The 16,130-nt window shown below is 38.3% G+C and overlaps 3 protein-coding genes across 3 annotated transcripts in view; 1 reads left to right on the plus strand and 2 right to left on the minus strand.

Moving 5' to 3' along the window:
• The window catches only part of pkn3 (protein kinase N3), a 25,280-nt gene extending 24,193 nt beyond the window's left edge, over positions 1 to 1,087 (plus strand). The window contains exon 22 of the mRNA XM_011482014.4: positions 125 to 1,087. Coding sequence (XP_011480316.1) covers positions 125 to 325 — 201 coding nt within the window. The 3' untranslated portion in view covers positions 326 to 1,087. The remainder of the gene's footprint in view (positions 1 to 124) is intronic.
• Positions 721 to 6,697, minus strand: zdhhc12b (zDHHC palmitoyltransferase 12b). The gene is made up of 5 exons (XM_004075065.5): positions 6,272 to 6,697; positions 5,038 to 5,177; positions 3,844 to 3,936; positions 1,867 to 2,033; positions 721 to 1,792 (listed from the first exon to the last, which is right to left on the minus strand). The coding sequence occupies exons 1-5, from the start codon at positions 6,366 to 6,368 to the stop codon at positions 1,477 to 1,479; spliced, it is 813 nt and encodes a 270-aa protein (XP_004075113.1). The 5' UTR covers positions 6,369 to 6,697; the 3' UTR covers positions 721 to 1,476.
• Positions 6,698 to 7,682: 985 nt separating this feature from the next.
• On the minus strand, positions 7,683 to 14,794 carry uap1l1 (UDP-N-acetylglucosamine pyrophosphorylase 1 like 1). Its single transcript, XM_004075038.5, has 9 exons — positions 14,374 to 14,794; positions 13,434 to 13,638; positions 11,795 to 11,970; positions 11,537 to 11,709; positions 10,084 to 10,277; positions 9,556 to 9,696; positions 9,281 to 9,466; positions 8,123 to 8,192; positions 7,683 to 7,987 (listed from the first exon to the last, which is right to left on the minus strand). The coding sequence occupies exons 1-9, from the start codon at positions 14,651 to 14,653 to the stop codon at positions 7,898 to 7,900; spliced, it is 1,515 nt and encodes a 504-aa protein (XP_004075086.1). The 5' UTR covers positions 14,654 to 14,794; the 3' UTR covers positions 7,683 to 7,897.
• Between the last annotated feature and the right edge of the window lie 1,336 nt (positions 14,795 to 16,130).

Raw genomic sequence — 16,130 nt, forward strand, 5'->3', positions numbered from 1 at the left:
TGGGGTCATCTAAGATAGCACAAGGGTTAAGCTGATCATGATTGGACTCCATAGAATCCTCCCCACACTGCAAAAGCTGTCGGAAGCCGGCAGCACATTCACTTTCATCCTGCTGCCTCCACAGGGAATGAACTGGGATGCTCTGTTGGCCAAAAAGTTGAAGCCCCCCTTCCAGCCCGTCATCCGGGCGCCGCAGGACGTCAGCAACTTTGATGAGGAATTCACTCAACTGAAGCCAGTGCTCACGCTGCCGCGGACGCCCTGCCCGCTCACCAGTGAGCAGCAAGAACTCTTTGCAGACTTTGACTTCTCCGCCATGAGCTGACCTCTGGGGCTCTGTCCGCTTCTGCTGGATCAGATGAGCTGCAGCCAAACATTTCTGCAGCTCAGGGATCTACACCCAAGGTTTTACTGACATACATATTACACCTAACTTCCTGCAAATGCTCCTGTTTTTACTTTTGTCCTAAAGAACACTATGTTTACACCTGAGCAACCTGTTTGTGAAACAACCATAGCGCTTTTCTGTCCGGAATATTAAAGTGTAAATACTTGAAATCTTAAGTTTTCTACTGAAGACATGACATTTTAGTTCAACCTTTGTTGGAATGTAATGTAAACACATTTTTCCTTTACATGTCCTTGGTTGTTCTAAATATTCAGAGTTGTGTAGTATAAGCCAATATTTAAATCTTAAATGTCAATGAATAAATGCTCAACTTCAAGAGTGAAACTCAATTGTTTATTGTTCGCACAACTTTATATAAATAAATAAAAAACATTGCATAAAATTCAGGAGTACACAACATGAACTGATAGTCTGAACAGAGGCTGTGTTTGTGTTGTTAAAACAGCTGGTATCTCAAACACACTTATTGCTTTCTTTTACAGAAACTATTGCACAGGGGAAAACACCTTTTGGGTATTGCAGTCTTTGTTCCAAGCTGATGGTTCTGTTCATTTCTCTGCCTAGAAATTGTTAAAAGAAAATATTACAATTGTATAAAAATGTTAAATATTTCAGTAAACATCCTGTACATCACTGTTGGAAAAAAAAAACTCAGGCAATAAAACGCTTTAAACTTGAGGTTTCAAAAACTTACTTGCACAAAAGCACACCCAGGTTTGTGGGTCAATTTACATTTTAAAAACATCACATGAAACAATTGGAACGGTTATAGTAGCTGTGTTCCCTAGTCATAGATCAGGATTGTTTTCAGATGCATTTGAAAAAACAGGCTTTTGTCATGCTTTCAGTTTCACCTGCCAACTTTAAACCAGAACTGAGTTCAAACGTTCGCACAAGAATCTCCTGAACTGGAAAATGAATGTAGTTAAAGTCGGAGCAGCAACCTGTGGCTGCAGGTTTTCATGTGCTTCCATCGGTGATCCGGAAAGTTGTCTCCTGTGCTTAGCTGAGAGTAAACTGCACACTAGGATCTAACCATCCAGTCAAAGGGAAGTTATGGTAGCTTCTTACACCTGATCGCTCTCTTCCCTGAAGTACACCTGCTCCCACACCACTGTGCCCCACAAACAGAAGAAGCTCCACAGGTTTTGGAGGGTTCCTCGGTCAAAAGGGTTTTCATCCGCGCCGCAGTGTTTGAGGTAGGATATGCGGTGGCGGGACATGAACTCCCACGTGGTGATGTTGAGAGATATCAGGTAGAAGTGAGAGCCGAGCAGAAGCAGGACGATGAGCGAGAGCAGAGCCAGAAGCACGGTGACGGCCAGCAGCACGCCGTTGGTGCGCAGCCACAGCTGCCAGCTGTGAGCATGACTCCAGCCTGTCCTGAGGAGAGGAGCAGGAACACAGTCAGGTGCAACCTGGGAGCAAAGAGGACCAACTGAAGCTTTTGTACTCACCAGGCGATGTGCATCCCCCACAGCAGCACCAGCAGCTGGACAGCCAGGTACAGGACGAACCAGCGATGGTTCCTCTCTCCTACGCAGTTCTCAATCCAGGGGCAGTGATGGTCGTAACGCCGCACGCAGTGCTGACAGGCCTGACAGTGCTTGGACCTCATTGGCTGCTTCTCAGAACAAAAGAAAGGATGTAAAGTTAAAATTCAATGATTCTTTTCTCCTCTGGTTTAGGTGGACTTCTATTTGCTCTAAAATATGTCAGGGGACAGCCTGGATGTCTTCATAATAAAGTGGAAAGAGGCGTTTTATTAGACGTTTCAGTAGATTTCTGCAATATTAGACTAAACATAACTCAGCTTTTACACCTACAAAAGTGTGAAGACAGTAATATCAATTAGTGAGTTTATCACACTCTTACATCTACATACATTTGTCTTTGTTATTATTAAACATAATACATGACTGCCTTATTATACATCACTTTCTGGTAAGATGTCAAACTCCTTATTGCAGGCAGCTGATTTATACAAGATTTCTTTGTTTTTTTTTACTCAAAACATTTCTGCCACCAGTGTGTCAGCTGTGCTCTTTTGCATAAATGTAATCATTTTTCTTTCACATTAAGATAAATTAGGCCAATGACCGTTTTAGTTTGATGTAAAAAGATGAAATGCAGGATAACTGCTGAATTTCAATAATCCAAGGACTGAAAATCCTACAGTTGGTCAGCAAAAGGGATGCCACAATTTGTAGCGTCCCCATCAGTATGTTTACATTGAAACTGTCAAACAATTGCTGTAAATTTAAGAATAGGGATGGGCCGATATATAAATTTTTTTCTGGCCGATACGATAACCGATATTTCCCCTGAAACTTTGGCCGATAGTTGATATTTGCAGATACTTGAGTATCTACAGTAACCCAAAGTTTAAATTTTCCTTTTTGTTTCTTTATTAGAAATGCACAACTTTTCTTTTACTGGACAATGACATTGTACTTGACCTTTTTAACATACAGCAAAGGATCTCATAAGAACAAGTATCACTTTAAAACGTTCATATAAATATATCTGAAAGCATTCAGACCATTTATGGAATATTGGACATAACTGTAAACAATAAACTCCCCATTGCCAGAGATCTATTAGGAACAACATGGATCCCTTTAAAAAATAACTTACCTGAAAACAGTCAATTACTGACAATGACTGTAAACATAAACTTCTATAAGGAACAAGTATATATTTAAAAAATAAAGTGTTTCTAAAAACAGTCAGAAGAATCTCGGTAGATTTTTTTAATATCGATAAACTCAAATAATGCAAATATTGGCTGATACCAATACTGGCACAGATATACCTCCAATCCCTATTTAAGAAATATTTATTATTAATTGTTTGATGACACCAGGCTTAGTATAAGCCTAATAAAAGATTTGTCTTCATTGTTATGCGCTTATTAGCAAATGTAAAAAGGAATTTTCTGAATTTTTTGTTTTTTATTCTGCAATTCACAAATCATATATCAAACCAAAACCAAACTGTGACCCAAAAAAACAAAGTTTAAACCAAATCCTGGGGGAAGTGAATCGTTGCATCTCTAAATTTCACTGTTAGCCCTTAACTGATTTACATTATTGTGTGGCTGTTTACTTCTGTAACAAACTGTTGATTTAAAACAACTTGTGTGTAAGGTGGAATCACTGGCCGTTTTCATTTGTGCAGTAATGTAAAATAACATAGCTAAGAACTGCAGCTATACAACACACAAACATATTTCCCAGTTTCTCCAGCTTTTCTCAAGGTTCTCGCACCCAGCGTGGTGCCTTTTGTTTGCTTTTTTTCTTACTTTATCTCATATTTTGCTTCTCTAATCTATAGTAGAAGTAAGATGAAATGACATAAAATAAGTAGATGTGTGCGTTCAAGAACCACCGGCATCCACATGGATCCATGGTGCAGAGGCGGATCCAGCTAACCTGCAGCAGGCAGTGGCCACAGCGGCGCTGTCGCAGCGATTTAGTGCTCGGTGGGATCATGTCTTGCTGCTCCTCCGTTACCCCCAGTGTGAACTGAAACAGTACGGGGGGGGTGACTACAGAAAGCAAAAAACTTTTCTTACATCCTTTACATTGGACTGTTTGACCTTCCTTTTGTAATGTAAAAACACATGATGTAACATTTGACCCTAAAGTCAAACCCTCTGAAGCATTTACCTGGCTCCTGTTCTTATAAAATAAAACCGAACGAAACAACCAGCATAGGAGTAATGGTTGACAGTTTGGAATTACCGCGCATGTTCAAAAAACAAACAAACCCTGACTTCCATTGTCTGGGTAAATTCATTCTGCAGTGACACATAGATGCATTCCAACACACCTCCAGCTGGACATCCCTGCTAAAATACTAAAAACTTTTAATTTTGATTCAAAACTTCACAATGTTCATATTTCCATTCAAACTCAAATTTATGGCAATAAAAAACACACAAGTAGTGATGCAAAGTGAACATAAGTAGAACTTTCACCAATAAAAGCCTAATTTTCTACATTAAAAACTAACTGAAGGCAGCTTTTGCCTGAAAATAATGGTATTTTTTTAAAGGAAAACTGATAAATGGATTTGAAAGTTTAATTTTCAAAATAAAGACCAATTCAATTGACTTTTTTTTTAACCCAGACCTAAACCCAACAAAAATGTGAAAAGAATAATTTAAGGCAAAATGTGCTCAACTCTTTCAGGTGGAGACTATGATCCTCTCAGCAGACACACCTGACTAAGAAATGTGTTTTTAATTAAATCCCATTAAAAACAATCATTCTTTTCCTTTTGGCTTTTCCCTTAAGAGATCATCACAGCGAATCAGCTTCCTCCATCTAAGCCTGCCCTCTGCATCCTCTCCTCTAACGCCAACTACCTTCGTGTCTTCATTCACTGCATCACCAAAAATGACCATAACGAGACATTTTGGGATGTTGGATATTCAAAGTTACAATTAGAGAAGGATTCTGACATACCGTCATGGATGGAAAATAGACATTTATATATTCTTTAAAACAGCTTTTTCTCAGGTAAATTAATAAATAACATCTGTGTTTCCCAAAAAGGCAGAGAAAAATGACGAAATGAATAATATCAGAAAGATACCATTCACCACTCAACTGACATTTTACCTGCAAGTTGCTGTTATCAGATAGGATAAAGCCAGGGTCCATCAGGGAAACTGCAAAATACAGAAGAACCGAAACCAGCACGAGGAACACAAAGACCACCGGCTGGATGAGCTGACCCGTTTCTTCCTGTTTCCTCAGATCTGTCAGAAAAACGCAGCATGATGAGCACAAGAGGTTTGTGTACATATATGTGTGTGTGGGTTACTTTGTTAGAGGTACAGCACTTCTAATCTACTTTCCCTCAATGAATCCAGACCTTCGCAGAAGCTTTTGGGGTTGTTGTACAAACGGCCAGCTATTATTTTGTTTTTTTATTCATTTAAATGTTTTTGTTGTTAAGTGTTAAAAAGTTTATTTGCAAATGATTTGTTTGGGTTGTGTCATTTCTAGAGTTAGAGGCTTTTAATTTCTTCAATCTTGTTCCAAATGTCAGGAGGCGTAAAAACCGTAGAATTATCTTAAAAAAAGTAAAAATAAAAAAGAAAGATATACGTTATTGTGATTATAGAAATAGCTGTGGCTGTTGAGTGTTGGTGTGCAACTGTCGTTTATAAAAACTAGATATTAACATGAGAATCGATGTCAAAATGCCACGTGGACAGTGGAGGAATTAAGTATTTGATCCCTTGCTGATTTCTTTAGATGTGCACCCTTATTAAAAAAACTGGTAATCTGTCATCCTAATAGTAGGTTCATTTGAAAAGTGAGAGATAGAAAATCAAGAAATCAACTTTAATTAATTTATATACATTTTTCTGAGTTTCATTGAGGGAAATTAGTATTTGAACCCCCTTGCCAAACTCCTTAGTAAGTACTTTGTGGTAAAACCCTGATTAGCGAGCAGAGCTCAGACGTTTAAAGGTTACCAGGGGTCCAAATACTTGTTTCCCTCAATGAATTCAAAATGTATTCATTTTGAGATTATTAAAGTTTATTTCTGGATTTTTTAGACCGACTGTCATTTTTATTTTTTTTAGGTTGGCATCAGTTCATAATCAGCAAGGGATCAAATACTTGTTTTCTCCACTGTATGCCTGTGTGATTGGAAATTGTTTCAAGAAATCAAAACAAAAGATTACTAAAGAGGTCCAAATAAATATAATCATTCTAAATCATAAATAGACATATTTGTATTTACAGATATAGTGCATAACACAAGAAATGCATTAAATGTAAATTTTGTCCAAAAAAAATTAGATTAACTTTAATTGCTTGAAAATCATGATAGACTTACCTGTATCGTACAGAAACAGTATTAGCGTTACAACCCATGTAAGGATGACATGAGCTGTTCTCACCAAAAACCCGGAACCAAAAACATTCTTGAACATGGTCCTGGCATTCTCTGGACGCTCCTGTCAATCTCCAGACGTGACACTGCTGGAATCCAGAGACCAGTGAGCTCTTAGCTAGCTTGGAGCGCTCGTCGAGCTAACCCCCTGTCTCTTGTGCAGTTCAACGCCTTCTGACGGTGCATAAAATATTCATAAAACAGGCAATATCACAGATATACTGCCCTTCCTAATGCGATACGAACCGTTCCCCTGCATTAGTGGGGCTTTTTTGGGGTCAAACATTTCTAAGATTAGCGTATTAGACAGCGGAGACAGTTCCGAGCCCACCAGGGGGCGGACCTGTGTATTTATTTGTTCGACCACGTGATCACGTTGGCCGTCATGACGTAGCATGTCAAAGCTGCACGCCAACTACCGTACCTTCGAGTGTAAACAAAGATCTGTTGAATTATTTGCAGTCGATGGTAATTTTCCGGTCATGGGATAGCACCTCCACACTGTACAGAATAGAGTAGAGTAGAATTGAATACTTAAAGATTATTAATCAAATATTTAAAATTATGTTTAATAGAATATTTTAAAATGATAAATTTATTTCCCAAAAACTGTTTTTTGGGTTATTTTGAAATTTACAACAATGAAGCAGACTTTGGTGTAAAGAAAACACAGGGAAAATATAATTTACATTTGATTAAGCATCGAGGGCTTTAGGATCAGCAGCTTTATTTGATAGTTTTTGTTTTTTTGTCCAGTTTTTTTCTAAAATAAGGTTTAGAAGCTTTTCCACTTTTGAGCACTAGATGAAAGTCAGTCTATACAATTAGATGTAATCACGTGCAGTTTTTCAATTTTAAAGCACGCTTGTTCCTTTTTTTTGTTCAGATAAAGTTGTGATTGCAATAAAAATCCTTCTTTTACATTCAACCTATTCTTACATTCAGATCTGCTCAGTTTATGTTTAACCCCTTCTTGCCTCGCTTTATTTCCAACTGTATGGGGGGGGGGGGGGGGAATCAATGTTTTTTTCTGTTTAAGGTGATGCTAAATTAAGAAGAGTCTTGAATTCAGTGGTACAGTGGGAATTAACGACCTACGGAAGGGATTAAAAGTGTATTTCTGCCCTTTAATTACATTTTTCTCCAAAGAATTCAGGGATGTTTTTCAGTTTTCTTTGCTTTCGGTTACAGCAGTTTGCTTTCAAAACCATTTGATTATGGTGGATGTTTCTTTTAACTGTTAAATATGTGATATTCTTGCAGTAAACTAAGAAACAAAGATTTATGAATGTTTGAGACATCCTTTACATATTAAATTTTTAAGTCAAGAAAGTAAAAACTACAATTACGCTCCTTCCATTTTGAAGTTTTATTTTTTCAATTTGTTGAAAAAGTGGAAAATATTTCTATAATCAGCTCTTTTCATTTCACATACATTTGCTGTCAAACAATTACTTTCATTTTTCAGTTTTAAAAACAACTGAAAAAAAAAATTGTAACAGTCTTGAGTTGAAGCACCCCCAGCCATCATCACAGGCCGTCATCTCCACGCTGCAACCACTGCAACTCTCAGGACTGGTTTTGTAGCTCTTCTGCCATTTTTATGTTCAAAATGAACGGAGTCGCCAGCTTTTTCCCTTTCAGGAGAGGCTCCAGGCCCTGACAGTGACATGAAGACTTCATTAACTGCGTTAACTATTTAAAAAAAAACACTGCTTTTATTTTATCAGAACTGCCTGTAAATGGTCTGGAGTTTAAAAAAAAAGAAAAAAAGAAATGTGTTTGTGCCATCACCTCTCCAAAGTATGAGACCAGGGGGGAAATTTCACATAAGGCCAGAGGGCTCTTCCCTGATGATACACCACTGCAAAGGGAAAATACACACATTTTCACTGGTCCCACAAATGCTATTAAACAAGGTAATAAACAATTGGAATTGGATCATTTAAAATTATAAAAAAGTAAAGCTTTGCCAAATTTGGAGTCTTTCAGTCAACCTTGGTTGTAAACTAAACTGACTTGTAACTCACGTCATTATTGCAAATACTACAGAGCGCTGGACCTGACATTCAAAAAACAAATTGTTCCCTCAAATGTCTGATTTGTCCCCATAATATTGTTTTTTGTGGCCACAATTTAGTAATTTCATCCATCTATTTTCTTCCGCTTATCCGGTAACGGGTCGCGGGGGCATCAGTCCAAGCAAAGATGCCCAGACTTCCCTCTCCCCGGCCACTTCCTCCAGCTCCTCTGGGGGGACCCCGAGGTGTTCACAGGCCAATGTGTTTATCAATTTATTTAATTGGAGCTATCCAGCCGTACAGTTTTGAGCCAGATGGCAGCTCAGACGGGGAAAACAAAGACGAACATGGATCTAGTCTTGTACAAGAGGATGCATCAGAATGGAGCAGAACAGGGAGCCTGTGGCCTGCCGACTGTACTTTGCACGGAACAACTACAAGCGTTTTTAAACTGCATTTTTTTGTCTGCTCCTAATATGCAATTTGAATAAAGAAATACTCAGAAATACATTTTTAATTCTAATTTTCTTTACATATGTCCTCCATCATCCTAAAAATGCTACAAAAACATGTTAAAAACACATTTTTTATTTACAATTTTAAATGGCTAAATGTTGTTGTTAACCTTTCAGCATGAAAAATAAATATCTAGATCCGTTTAGTTGAAAGAATTGAACTGTATCGTATTGCCGTAAAGTTAGTTACATATTTTATGTATCGATTTGTGGACCATTTATTAAGGTGCGTAACGAATCAAGTGAGAGGAAAAGTTACCCATCCCTAGAATAAACAGACTTTCCTACAGTATAAGATTTACCTCCAAAGTGTATTGTTAAAACAAACACATCATTCAAAATGATGGCAGTATTTTCTTTCTTTTTTTTTTTTTTTTTTTTTTTTTTTTTTTTTAAGAGAAACAGCATCCTCTTACCTGGCTGTGGCTGGGATGGAGTTCCCATGTTCATCCAGTAGTGTGGCTCCAGCTGATAAAGCCCACCGACAGTGCTGAGCCAGAAAGGAGTTCCTGGCTGTTGTCGGGCTGTCAGCGGCTGCACCGTCTGCGTTTTTCAGGGGGGAAAACTCTTCCTCCCTCATGGCCTCAAACACTACAAAGTTCCTTTGAGCAACAAGTTTTTAAGTATTTGTATGCAAACTAGGTCTTTCATTTAAACATATGAGCAGTGAAATAGCAGTAATAATATCTACCTTGAAAATGGGAAGACATCGAAAACAAATTTTTCCATCTTTATGCCATTGGGTTTAGTGGGAGTTACTTGGTTGCCATGAGTGTCCACATATGGCACTTTCTTTACAGCAACGTGTTGCTTCAGTTGACTCTCAAATTTCCTGCAAAAAAACCAAAAAACAACAAAAGACGGTTTTTAAATACAAAAAATATTTAAATTATAAACCATATTTGCCAATTGAGGTCAGAACAGGGTTGTATTTCTTCCCCCCCCCAGAAAGACCATAAACAGATTTGTTTTCATGTTTTTTCAAATAAAGTACTTGGCTAAAATTTGCATACAAGGCAAGGCCTTCAGCTATGCAGGAGTCATTTCTGCCCATGTACGTTAAAACGTATTTTTATATAATTTAAAGGTACAGATGTACTAGACTCCTTTTTCTTCTTTTTACTCGGATTTCTGCAGTGTGTCAGTGCTTCTGCTCCTGACAGGGAGAAGCCGTGCATTTCTGTCAGAACATTTGCTGTGATGAAGCGTGGTCTCTTACTCTGCCACATCCTGCAGAAAGGTCCTGGTGAAGAAGTGATTGCAGATGTTGCCAGCACTGTAAACTAATCCCCCTCCAGGTTCCCGGAGGTCAGCCGTCTCTAGCTGGATCTCGCTGTACTCTACCACCTGGGGGATCCCTCCCACTCTGCAGACCACGCCCACTGGCTCAGCAGGGTGTGTCTTTTCAACCACCTAATTGGCAACAAAGAACCAAACACACAAGATCACCAACAAACACCAACAGTTGTCTAAAAACACTCGTGAATGGATCTTTTCCAGCTGAAGTCTTTAGGAGACTTCGAGTATTTATTAATGTATTTAGTGTTTATCATAAAGGCATTATTGTCTGTTACATCAGTGACACATTTATATATTTAAGCTCAAGGCTGGTTGGTGTATTTTTAAATGTCATTTCTTAAAATGAAATTAAAAGAAGCCCCATCTTTCTTCATTGATTAAGCAACATGTCCCTTGCTCATTCGTCGCTCTTTAAGGAAAGTTCAGAAGATGTTTGAAAATGATCAACATGGTCACTGAATTTACCAAAAATCAAAACATGATGGTGGGCTTCCTGAAAAACAGAGTAGTTTCTGATACCAATAAAAAAAATAAGTCAAACTTAATGCCACTCAATTTTTTTATTTTTTATTATCTATGACATATTGTGTATTTCTAGTGGCTTTGCTTTTTCTTTAAATACAAAAAGAAAGACACAAAAATGTTAAATACTTATGACAAAAACCTGTTTGGGCTTATTTACAAAATTACATTAAAAAGGCAAAAGAACATCTAAAACAGAAAAAAGTGAGAATAAAATAAAACAGAAAAAAACTAAACAAATTCAACTACAAAAAGTCCGAAAATTGACATGACTGATGCGAGAATATTAGTTTTTCCATATTTCCATTCATAATTTCAAAATGTATTTTTCAATTTCAAAATTTTTCTTTTCTTTTAATTTCAAATTTCTTTTTTAAAATTAAACACTTTAGGTTCATGTTATTGTATATGAAAGATACTATCAATGAGCAAGATTTTGTGTTCACACAGCTGAGACGGTAAACTGTGGCATTTAGCCAGACCCTGTGAAAATCTCAGAGAATTAGTGTCTGCACTTCATAAATGTTACGACTCATATGGTTGATCAAATTCTAACAAGAGAAATTATAAAAGAATCTGCAAAAGTTAATAAAAAGACTGGCTCTGTACTGTGGAACCAGCCGATGCTGCATTTAAGAATGTTTCACTAAGGAACTTTGTTAGAAAACGTTTGACATTTCTGTATCAAATCATTTAGAATCAGATGTTTGGGCACCACCTTTATATTTTCTGTTTTTCCATTTTTACCTGCTGTTCTTTGTCTTTTAAAACAAAAGTTGCTATCTGAAGGTGGTTTGGTAAAAATTCGGACAAATACCTTCAAAAACCCAAATTAAATTCAATTACTGCACCTTGGCGCCGCAGTCAGCCCCTTTGGACACGCAGAAACCAATAAACACAGGGTCGGCCATCTTGACCAGGATGTTGTCCACACAGTACACATGCAGGAACTCCACCCCCCTCTTCTTCATGTCTTCCAACACTTTATTGTCCACCAGTGCTTTATACAGACCCCCATTTCCATCTGAAACAGAAAATTCCATATTTTCATCCATCTTTGAAGTGGTGGAATTTGACAGATTTTTTTTGATGCACTTCTTTACACCTACCTGGAGCCATGGCTATCTTTCCTTTACTCTGCATGATGACCTTCCCATCAAAGGTCACTGCTGGGATCATCCTCTGCTCAAACATGATGATGTTTGCTGGCTCCAGGCCAAAGTAGTGATTCTCTTCAAAGAACTTCTTTGTGGGAGCCAGAGTGAATTCACTGGTCATTATGTACCTAAAGACGTAAAAACACAAGTTTTGCCCAGTTTCTGTAACATTGTAAACTTTCGGGTTCTTCAAGAAAAATAACAATAAATATATAGAATACATCAATAAGAATCGTGTTTTTTAACATGTTCTTCTGGCATTTTTCTAATGATGGAGGACATGCATAAAGACAATTATATCTTTTAAATTAAAAGTTACTTCATGCCAATGTTTCGGCCCTAAACTTCGAGGGAAATTTCTGAGGAATTCCTGCTGCTCTGCAGAATCTATGTCTTAGACAACGACATGGGTTTTTGGATTTAGGCTAAAAACAGCACAATCATAATTAAAAGGCTAATGGGAACGCTTTTACATTAGATTAAAAGATGACTTGAGTGGGACTTTAACAAAGCGTGACAGCAAGTTCATATCAGAAACGCCAGAATACCATTGAACAGGTATAGTGTGTTTGAATCGGCTACCTAGAGAAAACCTCCTCTGCCTCCAACTTTGTGCATCTGAACATGTACAACTTTGAATTTTGTATATTAACAACTTTTTATGAAAATACATCACAAACAAAAAAAACCCCCAAAGAAGTGGGATTCAAAATAAACAAAGAATGGCCTTCTTTTCAATCTAAGTTTATGTAATTATTTGTTTTTTGCCCATGTTTTAAATATATTTTAATTTTAACTCATTTTATTTGTAAATCCAGTGTTTTCCTCTGTGGGATCCTCCTCATCGGTGACTGAGCCTTCTCAGTGAACGGGGTCGCTGCAATGGGATCTCCCAATTCTGACTCTTTTGATCAGAACTGGGGGGTCCTGTGGTAGTGTACTCCATGAACTTGGGTAGGGGGTCACTGATGTGGACATGTCCCCAAAATATCGTTTCCCCACTTCAAGACGAAGCCAGGACTCTACATTCCATCATTTTACCATTCTTTTTATCATGATGTGTGTGTGTGTGTGGGGGGGAAGTGCTATATAAATAAAGGTTGATTTGAAGTGAGAGGCTTATTTAATTGTGTATTTATTGAAATTGTTGTTGTTGTTTTAACTGTTTATTGTATTTTATACTGTATACATGCTGTGCGGCGACCTTGAGTGCCCAGAGAGGCGCCTTATAAATAAAATGTATTATCATTATATTATTATTATACAGACCTGTATGATAACCACATAATAAAATTATGCCCCCCCCCATGTGCTCATCCCATGTGTGTGGATGAGCACATGTTTCTTATCACTCGAACGAGACTGACATAAAAAAGTTAAACCCTTAACTTTAGATGGTAAATTTGGCCCAGTGATCTAGTAAAATAAACTGGGGAAGTTGATACACAAAAGTGTGTGTTTTTGGGCATTATTTGTTTTCTCTAAGCCTAAACGGGCACTTCAATCAAGACCACTGGGGCGCACCATCTGAAGTGTTTGTGAGCATCCCCTGGCCTTTTTTTTTCTCACATCGTCTGGAACTTAATCTCACCACGGAATGGAGCATGCTGTGCCGTGCTTGCAGTCTGCAATCTGCTGGATTTTGCGAATGCGCTCTGCCTGAATTTGATACAGAGTTTTGCCGCTTGGTAGACCAACGTTGTACATCCCCTTGGGATACTGAACGCCAAGACGTGTCCCTTGACCTCCAGCCAAGAGCAGGACACCGACACAGTTCTTTGAGATCTGCAACAGGCCTGTTCAGAGAGATCACAGAAAACTGCATGACAAAAAAAATCCATTTTATAGTCAATAAAAATGAATGGAGAAAAAACAGTTTTTAATTAAAGTATGTCTTTTCTGCCCTTTAGCTTTTAATCTCTCATTTTGCACTTTCAAAAGTTGTTTAGGAGCAAAAATAGTGTCAGCGAGTGATACAAAGATAAGTATAAAAGTCAGAACTTATACCTGGTAATTGCAATTTTCTTTGGTTTTTATAGTAAATGATCTGCAGGACAATTTTCCCAATTAATTAAAGGGCCTTTTTGTCCAATTTAGATGAATGTTTTTCATTTATTTAATGTTCTTTTCTCTCTAGACAAAACACTGGCAGGGTTACCCTGAGCTACTTCTTCTTTTTTGTTACACAGAGTAAAGATAAAAAGCTGAACAAGAGAAATTATTCTGGAAATGTTCATGTAAAATAACAAAACTTCAGAGAACCCGTGTTGTTCTCGTGTTCTAAGCAGCTGACTAACAGGGTTTGGCCTCTGAACTTGGAGCAGGAACCTCTTTGTGGTGCAGATGCTGACTCTGAACTTCAGGAGTCTGCAGATCAGCTGACCTGTCTGTCTCGCCTTCCGCTCATTCTGTTTGGCACAAAGATTGACTATTGACGGGGCGTTCACTTCGATTACTTTTATATTTATCGACGCAATCTCTTATTTTGAAAGACTTGAAGACTTCTGCCGTTCAGAGTTTGCAGGTGTTACCTTCGCTTTCCCACTGGCACACAGCCTTCCTGTCGCTTTTCCTCGAGCTGCCAATGAGCTCCGGGGGGATCGGCTCCATGTCTCGGTCCATGCGGGAGGGCGGTGAGGCTGCAGCCGCCGCGGCCGCCTCGCAGTGACCTCTCAGTCCCCGCAGATCCAGCTGAGCCAGCTCCCGCAGGAAGGAGTCCCTCTCCTCCTCGCTGAGCTCCGGCCAGAACTGCAGGACGTGAGCCTGTCCCGCACTTTCCAAAGTCTGCTTCGCTTCTCCAAAGGACAGCATTCTGTGTGAACAGATGACGATCAGAGATGGTGTTTAAAAAACACGCAGCTCTGTTGCGGGAGGAGTCTGTGCTTTAAGGAAGCTTTCTCCTGGAGCGAATGATGGTCACATCGCTACGGCACGTCAAAAAGGCCAGAATTAGTCAGAATTCAAATAAAATACGACTGAATAAAGTCAGAACAATGTTGGAAAATTATGACAAAAAAAGTTTCAGAAATTAAAGGGTTTTCATTTTTCGTAAAATGATTTAAATTTTTTAAATACCAAAACAATTCTAGTTGATAATCGGAAAATGTAAATAATTTTACGACACTCCAAATTAATGACATAGACTCTATGTCATAGAGTAACAATTATATGCAAACAAAGTAATACATGAATAAATTAATGATTTAAAAAGTTTCCATTTTACAAGGAAAAATTCATGCAATTTTTAAATACAATAAATCATGAAAATAAAGTTGTGGATTAACAAAATAAGTAAAGCAGATTCAATCAGAACTTCAGCAGTGAGATTTTCATCTGATTTCTCTTAATTGTTTAAAAAGGTAGGGTTTGATTGTATTTGTTTAAACATTTTAAAAGCTGTTTTCATTGAAAATAAACTGTTACACTATAAAATTCACTATTAAAATGATCAGGAGCAGGCAAAAATATGCAGTATAAAAAAGAGCTTCTGTGACATAGAAAATATGCTGGGCAGGCCACAAGCTCTGAGCTCACAGCAACAGCAATTAGAAGGGGTGTGGGGTTGCTCTCAGCCAGCGGTCCCGCCAATAACTCAGAGGTGAATTTCTAAAGTGCTACTGCTGCTCTTGAGAAACAAAAAAACGACACAGGTTTTTTGGCCTAAAAACAGCATAATTCATTCATTTTCTAATCTGTTTATTCCCTTTCGGGGTCACAGGGCTGCTGGAGCCTATCCCGGCCACTTGCGGGCGAAGGCCGGAGACACCCTGGATAGGTCGCCAGTCTGTCGCAGGGCCACAATCACACAGCCATGCCCACTCACATTCATACCTATGGACAATTTAGAGGGACCAATTAACCTATGAAACAGTCAGTGGGAAGAAGCCGAGAAAACCCATACATGAAGAGAACATGCAAACTCCACATAGAAAGGTCCTCCATTGATGTTCTGTTTCAGGTCCCCCAGCCGGGACTTGAACCAGTGGCCATCTTGCTGTGAGGCGAGAGCACTAAACACTGCGCCAAGACAATTAAAAGTCTTTTTAATTATTATTATGCCGTTTATAGCCAGAATCTAAAAACCTGTTTTTTTTTTCTAGAACATAGTGTCTGCATAGCAGCATGAATTAATTTGAAATTCACCTCTGAGTTGTGGGCGGGACCACTTGTGTGGAATAAGCCTACCTTCTTCCTCTCATCCATTTATTTAGATTACCAGTGGAACAAAAATGGCGCGCAATGTTGTTTTTCTTTTGATATGTCCTTCATCATCAGAATAATGCCACAA

Source organism: Oryzias latipes, chromosome 12 (assembly GCF_053564925.1).
Source record: "Oryzias latipes strain Hd-rR chromosome 12, Olatipes_Hd-rR_3.1".
NCBI classification, from domain to species: domain Eukaryota; kingdom Metazoa; phylum Chordata; class Actinopteri; order Beloniformes; family Adrianichthyidae; genus Oryzias; species Oryzias latipes.